Source organism: Lycium barbarum, chromosome 2 (assembly GCF_019175385.1).
Source record: "Lycium barbarum isolate Lr01 chromosome 2, ASM1917538v2, whole genome shotgun sequence".
NCBI classification, from domain to species: Eukaryota; Viridiplantae; Streptophyta; class Magnoliopsida; order Solanales; family Solanaceae; genus Lycium; species Lycium barbarum.
Window position 1 is genome coordinate 85468265 of NC_083338.1, and position 12368 is coordinate 85480632.

The 12368-nt window shown below is 35.6% G+C and overlaps 1 protein-coding gene across 1 annotated transcript; it reads left to right on the plus strand.

Annotated features, from left to right (window-relative positions):
* Positions 1-895: 895 nt before the first annotated feature.
* LOC132620753 (uncharacterized) lies at positions 896-2511 on the plus strand. The gene is made up of 2 exons (XM_060335185.1): positions 896-1043; positions 1528-2511. Exon 2 carries the CDS (start codon positions 1618-1620, stop codon positions 2389-2391), a length of 774 nt encoding a protein of 257 aa, XP_060191168.1. The 5' UTR covers positions 896-1043; positions 1528-1617; the 3' UTR covers positions 2392-2511.
* The last annotated feature ends 9857 nt before the right edge of the window (positions 2512-12368 follow it).

Genomic DNA, 12368 nt, shown 5'->3' on the forward strand with positions numbered 1-12368 from the left:
AAAGAGGCATATCTACATATATAGAAAAATATTTCCCGAGAAGAAGTTGGTCAACAAACTATGCCTTGGATTGGTTTTTTTCACTGGAAAGTAGGATTCACCTAAGGTCAGAATTTACATGTATATCAGTTAGCTCCAATGTCATATACATCAAAGTTAAGATAACTGTCACACTTGATTTTCCTATCTTTCCAACTTGCTATCAATTATGTCTTTTGTATCTCCTAATATTCTGGCATTTCATTTTGCTCTTGCATAATACAATGCAAGGGAAAGATATATGAAGATGATAAATCTAACTACAGAACAAACTTCGCAGTGCAATAAGCAAGTGTAATTTTATTCAATTTGGAATGTACATCTCATTTGATTCATTGTTCTGTTGCAATCGCAATATTGATGATAACTTTCAATTTAATACTCGAGTAATTTTTTGAGAGTTTTATGTTATTTCTAAAGATGTCAAATTTCCATTCGAAGCAAGGTGATATACGACATATATGATATATAAATGGTGGGAACAGCATCGAAAGTTGTAATATTCCACTGCTTCATGGTACTCAATAAGCTTATAACTTGATATTTGTTTGAACTTTAATGTTTGGTTATTTTGCACATTGTGTGTGTATATATATATGCCAAGAAACATAATTATTTTTTTTTCTCTTTTTTCGACCTTTTCCTATTTTTATCATTTTTTTTATATTAAAAAGATTCAAAAGTCACTCATTTAACTCTCTTAATTATATTAAATGTGCTATGTTAAAAAACTGAAAATTCATTGCCTTAACTCCTTTTATAATGTTGAAAACTCTAGAGTCTTTACCTAATAATTAAAACCCAAATAACCGAGAAGGAATTTTAGCAAAAGCCAAAAAAATGAGTTTCAATCCATTGAACGGTAAGGTAGATGATATAGCACGACATCTTCTTGATGTTCTGCAAATAATGGCTCCACATAGGTCTTTCACATCTACTTCTCATGCCAAGTATTTGTTGGCTTCTTCATACAAAAGGAGAGCTTATCCCTCTCAGAGTCTCAGGTACGAAAATTGCTTTTTCCTGTTAGAAATATGTCATCACAGGCAATTGCTTTTTCCGTTAAAAATATGTCATCAAATGCGGGTGTGATTGGTTTGTCTAATTAATCAGTATATTCCAAACAATTCCTTTTTCCGTTAAAAATATGTCATCAAATGCAGGTGTGATTGGTTTGTCTAATTAATCAGTATATTCCAAACAATTCCTTCATTTATACTGCTTATTATAAATATTGCTTATTTTCCTCTACATTCAAAACTGTTAAACACCTATTACATTCTATTGAGCTGATTATTACGTCGAATTAAGTTTCTCCAATCAACCTCTTCCTTATTTTCAAATTTCTAATGTTGTCTATTAAAAATGAATAATGAATGTGTCAATTCCTATGCCTCTGATCTTCATATTCATTAGTATATATGCATATACGCTATAGATACAGAGCAACAAAAAACACCATTTACACTATGGCGTCTGTTGGTGCAGGTTTGACTAGGGAGACCCAACGGAGACCATCTATTTGCCTTGGTGATGGATGGATTGACACGACAAATTTAAGGTGAGGTGTCATGGTGTATGTTGTTCGCGGATGACATAGTCTTGCTAGACGAGACTCGCAGCGGAGTCAACTCTAAGCTAGAAGATTGGAGACAAACGTTAGAGTCTAAAGGATTCAAGTTGAGTAGGACCAAAACAGAGTACTTGGAGTGCAAGTTCAGTGGTGTACCTCAGGAGGCTGACGTGGAAGTGAAGTTTGGTACTCAGGTCATTCAAAAGAAAGGAAGTTTCAAGTATCTTGGGTCTATTTTACAAGAAAATGGGGATATTGACGATGATGTCACACATCGTATTGGTGCAGGATGGTTGAAATGGAGGCTCGCTTCCAGAGTGCTGTGTGGCAAGAAAGTGCCACCAAAACTTAAGGGTAAGTTCTACAAAGTGGTGGTTAGACCGACTCTGTTGTACGGGGCAGAGTGTTGGCCAGTCAAGAACTCTCACGTGCAGAAGATGAAAGTCGCGGAAATGAGAATGCTGCGGTGGATGTGTGGGCACACTAGGAGAGATAGGATCAGGAATGAGGACATCAGGGACAAGGTGGGAGTGGCATCGGTGGAGGACAAGATGCGAGAAGCGAGGTTGAGATGGTTTTGGCATGTGAAGAGGAGAGGCATAGATGCCCCAGTGCAGAGGTGTGAGAGGTTGGCTTTGGACGGTTTTAGGAGAGGTAGAGGAAGGCCAAAGAAATATTGGGGAGAGGTGATTAGGCAGGACTTGGCGTTGTTTCAGATTACCGAGGACATGACCTTAGATAGGAGGTTGTGGAGGGCTCAGATTAGGGTAGAAGGCTAGTAGGTAGTCTCGCTTTTCTGTCGCACTAGTAGCTAGGCGTAGCTTTGCTCTACTTTTTATTGTCCTATGTTTCCTGCTTTTATGTGTTGGTCTTGTCTCTCCATGCTGTTTTATCATGACTTATTTGCCCTTGTTTTTTTTCTCATTTTCGCATTGCTTTGATTTTCATGTCGGTATCTGACTTTTCTCCCCTTGTTTTCTTGTTTTCTTTTGAGCCGAGGGTCTTTCGGAAACAGCCTCCCTACCAAAGTGGGGGTAATGTCTGTGTACATTTAACCCTCCCCAGACCCCACATTGTGGGATTCAACTGGGTATGTTGTTGTTGTTGTTACCCAACGGAACGGAGACCATGAAAGCTCGGAAAAAATATACTTTGAACAATTAGGTGGAATCTTAGAGGGCGTCAGACATCACGGGTAAAGTACCAAAAGAATTCAGTGTTATCATCCTATACATATTTACTATAGCTGTAACGCTAAGCGGCTAAACGAGCACAATTTGTCACTGTTAGATTTTTTAAAGATGGTATTGAGTTGTTTTATTTTTTTTAATTAGATAGTGATATTATAATAATGGAGACACTGAAAGTGAGGAAGCGCGGTTTTATCACGATCAACGTACACATTGAAAGTGAGAAGAAAAAACGAGCTTATTTGAGGTAGGCAGATTTGAGGGAGACATTATGGCATGGAAAAGTTAAAAAGAAAAAAGGAACAGCGAAAAGGAAAATGTAAATGAAAGAAATAGTAGACAATAGAAAATGTTCTCTTTCTTTTATCTCTTTTTGAAATATGCTTATGAAAAATACTGTACATTAACATTTTATTTATATTTGTGATTTAATAAATTATATAATATATCATTGATTATCATATGCATATACATAAAAATCTCATCTATTCTATCTTTAATAAATTTATAATAACATAAATTATAAATCTAATAATTAGTGCCATTTATAATCGCGCGAAGCGCGGGATACTTCACTAGTATAACTATAAAAGCATGAATAAAGCAAATAGATTCATGTTTGTTTTTTTAGAAATAGAAAACTTTTCCATAGACATCCCTCCGAAGGCATTGGATGAAATCGTAGCGATACAAAAAAGATTTATATTTCCCTTGTTCAAGGACAGCACACCCAAATTGCAAAATGGGCATGAACACTATAGTCAAACTTCCAAACCAAATGTATTATGACCCTTTCATTGTCTCTAAAGGGTCGTTTGGTATAGTGTATTAATAGTACGAAATATGATGTACTGATAATGCTGTGATTAGTAGTGCTAGAATTAATTATGCTAGATTATTTCTTATTCACTGTTGATTTGGTGTATTAAAGGCAGTTCTGTATTTATCATGCTTATCCATGTGTTAATAACATTTGTATTGCTAATAGCATGATTTGCTATGTATAAGAACAACACTAAACAAGGTGTATAACTAATACATGTAATACTTATACATAGATTGAAAAACATAACCGTTAATGATAGCAAATCTAATATATGTATTATTTTCTCTAATACATCCTACCAGATGAATCCCAAGAGTATTCATCTTTGTATAAAACAGTATAGTAGTTGATTTTCCAAAAATGAACTTGTTCTGTGCAGTAAACAAATCTTCTTTTATTATTAATTAGAATGGTTCATTCAGCTCCGCAAGGGGATTTTAAACATAAAAATAGTACTTTCGGTATGGGTCGATTATTTTGAAAAAATTGCACTATTTGCTCTTCAAATAGGCTGGTCTTTAATCTTTGCCCTTCAAAAGTTCAAATGAACCAGTCTTCAATTTTTTCCTTTAACAATTGAACTTATGTCTAGCGGGACATAGGTATTTATTGGCAGGTAGCATAACTTATGAATATGATGATGTGAAAATATAAACTTATGCGCCGCTAAAAAATTATTTGTTATGAGGAATAAGAATTAAAGACCGGCAAAAAATAGGGGCAGAACTATTGATGACCCTATTATTTTTGTATTGAAATGCTATCAAAGGACTCAAAACTCAAGCTCCAAAGATTACTTTTTCGGTCGAGGAGTAAGTATCATGAAATCAATTTAACATAGTGTTTCATTCTACTATTAAACTGTACAAAACATTTGTGGGATTAATTCTTTAAGTCATATACTAAAGGTTATGTTATATAATGTTACACCTCGAAAATTTGCGCGTCGTTTGCGTTTTAAGTAAACTAACGTAAGCTCGGAGAGGTCATGGAACCCTTATAAGGTTAAGGAACACTTTTAAGAAGTGCTAAGCAAGTGTCTAAAGGTTTCGAGATCAAGCGAATCGAAGAAATTAAGTTTGTCAAAATTTTGAAAAACTTGACAAAATTTTGGACAGGAAATTCTGGTCCAACTTGAGGGAGGTGTATCTCCTAGAATATGAGGAGTTATGGAATGAATAACCTATGTAAATTGAATTTCATTGAATCTAGTTTCCAATGCAACAAACCGTTCGTCGATACGGCATCGGAGTAGAAAGTTATGGGTGTTTCAAGATATGCTGCCAGATGGCTTCTCCGCGGGCCCCATTTGAAAAGTCGGTGGAACCGACCTTCAAGGGGTATAAATACCTATTCCCCTCATTTTTTCATCATTCTACACTCCCTTGAGCTCTAGAAACCTCGATAAACATTTCTTAGACTCTTATAGCCCCTTAGATCAAGAATTCAACAAGATTACACTAAACTAGATCATGAAAAGTGATTGTTCTTGCTTCTAGTTGATGTTGTGATGAGTTTGGTCTTGAAGCAAGTTGTGTGAGTTAAAGTTCTTCAAGTATAAGGTATGTTCTTCATCTTGACTTTGATATTGAGTTATTTTTGGAGGATTTTAATGGTTTAAAGTGAAGGAAAACATAGTATAAAGGTTGTAGTTTGATATGTTGGTGTTGTTGGCTTATGGGCTGATTTTCGAAGGAAGTCTTGGACGGATTTGTATATGTTTGTCATGTAGTATCTTGAATTGATGTTTGGGAGCTGTTTTGGAATTGGTTGGAGTGGATAATATAGGGGAAATGTTGTCCGAATTACGTTAACTTATTAACTAGCTAAGTTTGAGTGTGAAAGTGTTCCTATGGCCTGATTGTTGTATGAATCATCTTGGATGTAGATTTGCAGGCTCGGAAGGTAGACTTTGAGTGGCTAAGTGTCACGACCCAGCTAGGGGCCGTGACGGGTACCCGGGGCTAGCCACCGAGCACCACTCATGCTACTACTCATCTTACTCATTTAATGGTCTTTTATCAGCTTTATACTCAAATTACAAGAAAATCATATTTTATATGGAAACATAAGCACTTTTATATACATTTGCCTCTCGGCCATCAAAATGATATATACATATAATAGCATTCTCGTGAGACCATCTAACCCATACTGCGTATCTACGAGCCTCTACTGGAGTGCTACACATAAGGACGGGACAAGACCCCGTCATGCCCAAAGATACATATGCATGAATATACACAAAAGAATCGTCATAAGCACATCCGAACAAAGGAGTGCTTCCAATCAGCTGACAGCTACTACGGATCTGGGTCGAGCTCTCCTCCCTGTCTATCTGTGGGCATGAACACAGCGTCCAAAGAAAACGGACGTCAGTACGAACATTGTATTGAGTATGAGAGGCATAAACAATGAAACAAGACAATGATGTAAAGAAGATACTAATATGGAACATCTGAATCTAACTGTCAAGTATAAGAGAAACAAGTCATGCTGTCTTACTGATGCTCATCATCATATCATTTATGCATAATGTATAAACTTCCCGTCCATATCGGATCGGTGTGATAATCATATCATGAGCCTGCGTCCAGGCCTCCCGCGTCCGGGATACCATCTCATGCCGCCCACTAGTGGTGTCTGCCCATGCCATTTGGACATGGTGTATAACATAGCTGCCCTCCTTAGCGGTGACTGCCCGGCCAAATAGGCGTGGTGTAATATCATCATCATCATAATAGGCTTATCATAGTACATGCATAAGGATCAAGAACAACCATACTTTATCGGGGTGGCGTAAGGTCGTGATCCCCCGATTTCATTATGGAACAATCATTGACATCCTGCCTCACCTTGAAGGAATGAGCATATAAGGTGAGTGTAAGCAATAAATAGCATCATTAACATCATAGGATCGTCACATCATAGGTATTAGAATTTCTATACTTTACTCATTACCTTGTGTAGCTAATTATGGACATAGACTTATGTCTTTCCGGAACTTAAGGGATTCAGGGATAAGAAAGAGAGTCATGCTATAAGATTCAAGCCATAGAAATAAAGGGACTAGCCTCACATACCTTTGACGTTTAACTAAGCTATCGTTCGCTTGTTCTCCTTCGATATCACGTCTCTACCTTCAAGAGAGAATTCGCATTAATATTAGTTAATCAACTATAAGAACGCGCTACCATTTCTAGAGAAAATTGGGCAGCACTTCCTTTGTTTCTACTACTTTTCCCGTACTCTATATCAACTCTCAAACGCTCACAATAACATCCACAATATTGAAATCAACAATCATTATTTACATGCATTAACCACAATCCACCATTTCCCTCCAATTTCTCCACATTTATACTTATAACTCATTATCGCGTTTTCTCGTATATAGTACTTATTTCATGGTCTAAATGTCATTTATAACATATTCATAATCACAACACGTCCACATTCATGATTCAATCCAACTACCATCCAACCATAGCACAATTCACTCATTTATGACCCATTTGCTAGGTCTTTCTACAATTCAAGTATCTTAACCTTTCATCACCTTAAACAACATGGTATAGACATGAAACTTACCTTAGATGATGGTTGAACAAGTTTTGAGTGGAGTTTCGCCTCTAGCACCAAAACCCTACTTCACCTCTTTTGGTTTTCTTTGAGGAAGATGAACTTGAGCTAGGTTTCACACTCTTGTTTTCATGAATTTGGTGTTGTTGATCTTGGATTTCCCTTGATTTTCTTGTGGATGAGTGTTAGAGAAGGTTCTAGAGGTATCTTGACTTGTGGAGTGAATGATGAAATAAAAATGAAATGAAAAGGGTCCCCTATATTTAAACACAAAAGCTGGCCGAACCACTTTATACGGACCAACATACGGTCCGTATAATTTTTACTGACCGTATGTTGGGACCGTATATTTGGTCCAATGAACCTTGTTGTTCTGGACTAGATCTACGGACTGGATATATGGTCCGTGAATATTATACGGCCAGTATGTCTGGCCGTATGTTATCCAGTTCTCCGGAACTTGTTTTCGTCGACTCGTTTGATCTCCAATCCTTATGGAACCTTCTTGGCACTTGTTTAACATCTCAATACCAATCTAAGGGACGTTATCACATGTCTCCAAGACCTCATTATTCCCTCACTAGCTCGTCGCTCGAAATTCTTATCCGATACACAACATATGGTTCGCTTTCCTTGGCAACTTTCTTTCCTTGCATTATATGCCTTTGGAATCTCGTCGAGGGTCATCAAATACTATTTATTACTCATCAAAACATCGCGTACACTATGTCCTTTGTTAGCCTATTCACTGTACATATACAAGAGATTTTCCAAGGTGTAACACTAAGTAAGCAGCAAGGTATGTTAAGGTTGTTCCTTTTTTTCTTAAGGCATGATCCTATTGTTATGAACTTTCACAAATGATGTCCATAATGTCCCTATTCCTAGAAATACTAGAAGCCTGTGGTTTTTGATGTTCTTATGATATCATTGATGTTGATCTCATCTTATGACTATTGTTCCTTCAAGGTGAGATATGTTCATGATGATAGCTTCATAATGATAATCGGAGGTATAACGACCTTACGTCACTCCGATGAATTCAGAAATGTGTTCTCAAGGAGTGTGTTGTAAGGCATGAATAATATGCTAGCTTCTAATGAGGTACTTAATGTTAGAAGTAAGGCTTATGATGTATCCAGAAATTGACTAAGGATTAGTTAATAGGGAAGAAGTCTTAATGGCCTGAAAATGTGTTTATAAGTCTGATGCAATCATGTAGGTAGGCATTGATGGATAAGTAATGATTATGAGGAGTGCATAGAAATCACCCATAGAGGTCTGGTTATGATGTTTGATTATATTTACCACTAGTCTACAGCTAGTTGGGCAGTTATTACCACCGAGCTACGACCGGTTGGACAAATATGTATTTACCACCATATTGTGGCTGGTTGAGCAGTTATTACCACCGAGCTACGGCCGGTTGGGCAGATATGTACTTAATACCATACTACGGCTGGTCGGGCAGTTATTACCACAGAGTATTTACCATCATGCTACGACTAGTTGGGAAGTTACCACTAATCAGTCGGGCAGATGCGCTCAACCATCGGGCGATAATCGGATAGACAGTTACCACTGTGCTACAGCCGATCGGGCAGTTACCACTGATCAGTTGGGTAGATAGCACGAGGATTATAAGTAGGTCAGAGACACAGTATTGTACATAGATGTAGTTAAGCACAAGAGAGTATAGAGAGACATATATGCTAGATTCTCATTAGTAAGTCAGAAACGCCAAGTTGATTCTTATCCTCCTTCTTTGCAGTATATGTTTATTGTGTTGCCTTTCCACCTTACATACTCGGTACAGTATTTGTACTGACGTCCTTTTATTTGTGGACGTTGCGTTCATGCTCACAGGTATAGACAGACAAGACGAGGATCCTCTACAGTAGGCTGCCTCCAGGTACCAGCTCTGATTGGTGACCTCCACTTCTTCCTGGAGCATTGCCGAGTCAGGGATTGTATATGTGTATTTTTGTGTTATGGGTACGTCGGGGCCCTGTCCCGACCTATACGCTTTGGTTATGTTCTTAGAGGCTTTGCAGACAGTTTCCTGTATACAGTTTAGTCATGTCTTGTCAGTTGTTATGTTAGCCTCATGGGCCCATTGTACATATACATATGCATGATATTATGTTCATAGTTGGCCTCTTTGGCCTTATTTTATCATTCGAGACATAGATGATGCGAGATATAGTTTGGTTCGCTCAGCCCTAATAAGATGCCGGCTGCTAATCACACCTCACTTAGGCTGGGACGTGACATATAATTGCCTTAACAAACCAAGAAGACATCAAGCCCTGTAGTAATAAAAGATATACGTGATTTCGAAAAAAGTCATTCCATGCTTATTTGCATTTACTAAAAAAATGATAGAGAGTAATTTGATCAAATAACATTTATAATTAATGTTATTAACTTGTTTTCATAATAAATGTGTTAAAGTTTAAGATAATTTCTTAACCGGAAATGATATAATACAAATTGTGGAGCCCGTACTACCACGGACCAGTGACATCTAATAAATGATAAAAAGAGAGAGAAAATACATAAAATTCCTCCTTAACTTGTATCCAAAATTCACTTTAGCAATTTAACTTTACGGGCGTTTATATACCCCCCCCCCCCTTCTATTCTAGTCTGAAGTGAATGTAATACCCCTTTAACGGGTGACGTGGCAAGAAAGCGTGATCAATCTCTGAAAAGCGCGTGGAGGAAAAACTAACACTAAAAATGATCCCCAACTGTACATATGTCATTTTATACTTGGATAACAATTTATTATACTTAATTATACCTTCTTAATATATTTTTTTTTTCTTCTCTCTTTATTCTACTTCTTCTCCCTTTACTCTTTTTTTCTTTTTCCAAAATTTTACGACGCTACCTCACTGAAAAATAAGGGAAATAAAAATGTCTGAACTTTTAGCCAATTGACCACATAAATCAACTTTTCAATGATAGCACATAGAATTTTTTTGCTGTGCCTATTCAATATCTCTACGAGGTACAGACCTAGTGTTTTGGACTTGTGAAACTATAGGAAGTAAGCATTGGTGCATCACTCAACAAACGCAATCTTTGCGACTACATTTCCTTTGAAAACTTCATCCTCTGTTTCTCCATCTGACCATTTGTTGCAGTTTTCCCGAATTTTAGAATTGCTCGTGTCAACTCCCTCATTGAATTTCCCCAATTTTGCTTCTGCCCTTTCCACTAGCTTATCCAATTCTACCTTTTATCCCCATCCCCTGCCTTAATGCGTTTGAATTCAACATTTTCCTCCGAATCCTTGGTCTCTTTCCCTGAAAAGTTCTCGGCGGGAAACTGTCGGTTGAAGCAGGCTAAAGCATTGTCTCCGACTCCGATTCCAACGTGTCTGAACCCATGTGAGGTCTTCTTAACAGTTTCTTCTATGCCTAAAGTGCTCTCTATCTAGTGGATATTTTTCTTTACTTTGTGCCTAACCCATGGAAGAGGAAGAGGAAGAGTGTGTGATGAATTGGGGAACGAGTTGGATTTTGTTAACTTTATGATATATTTTTTTAGTTTGGATGAAATTATTAAAAAAAAAATCATTAAATGACGTGGACGAATTAGAAAGTGAGTGACTTAACAATACTCAACTTTGACTTGGTCTGAACAAGAGCGGGTTGAACAAAATTACTTGAAAGTTGTTTAGGGCATATATAGACGCCTGTCAAGTAAAGGTGGCAACCGGTTGGAACCGGAACCGGTTATGGAACCGGTTAGGAAACCGGCCGGTTCCGGTTTAACCGGTTCCGGTTTACCGGTTTTAAACCTCAAACCGGAACCGGTCCGGTTTGGAGTGATTAAAATCTATTTTTTTTTTGTTTTTTGTATTATATATATATATATATATATATATATTATAGTATTTATTTGTATATTGTAGCTATATTTTCATATGTTATACAACTTTATAATTAAAGTTTAAATATTTACTGACTAACAGCCTAACAGCAAGTCAGCAATACAGAATAGTGTTTTTCGTATACATATATATGTATAACTTACATATACTTATATATATGTATAACTTAATATATATATATATATATATATATATATATATACTAAATATATGTATAACTTAATATATATACTATATATATGTACTATATACTCTATATACTTATATATATGTATAACTTAATATATATACTATACATACTTATATATGTGTACTATATACTATATATACTTATATATATATGTATAACTTATTATATATACTATATATATGTATAACTTAATATATATACTAAATATATGTATAACTTAATATATACTATATATATATATATATATACATATCTACTATATATACTTAATATATATGTACTATATACTCTATATACTTATATATATGTATAACTTAATATATATATATACTATACATACTTATATATATGTACTATATACTATATATACTTATATATATGTATATATATGTACTATATACTATATATACTTATATATATGTATAACTTAATGTATATACTATATATACATATCTACTATATATACTTAATATATATACTATATATACTTATATATATGTACTATATACTATATATACTTACTTATATACTTTAGTTTTTTTTTTTTTTTAATTTTTTACCGGTTTAACCGGTTCCGGTTCCGGTTTTACCGGTTCCAGTTTCCAAAATATTGGAACCGGACCGGTAAACCATTAAACGGTTAACCGGTTCTACCGGTTCCGGTTCCGGTTCCGGTTGTTGACACCTAATTTTGGCTCGACGTGCTTAAAATTAACGTTTTGGGGGGCCCTGATTCGTTAAAGAGCACGAAATACATTTTTTACATTTTTTCAACAATTTATTGATGATTATCCTTATTTTAGGAATTTTCTCAATTTATTGTCATTTTTCAAGAATCATTATTTTGCACATGTACAGCGTAATACTACAATTTTTTGTGCAATTAATAATTGTTTCTTAATTTTATAGCAATACATTTTTCATATCATAGACATTAATGTTTATATTTTATATTTGCGTTATTATTTATACATGTATTAATTAACTATATTTTAGTACAGTCTGACAGTGCAGGGAAAATCGGAGTAATTAATTTTTAAACGCAGAGTAAAATCCGATCAAGT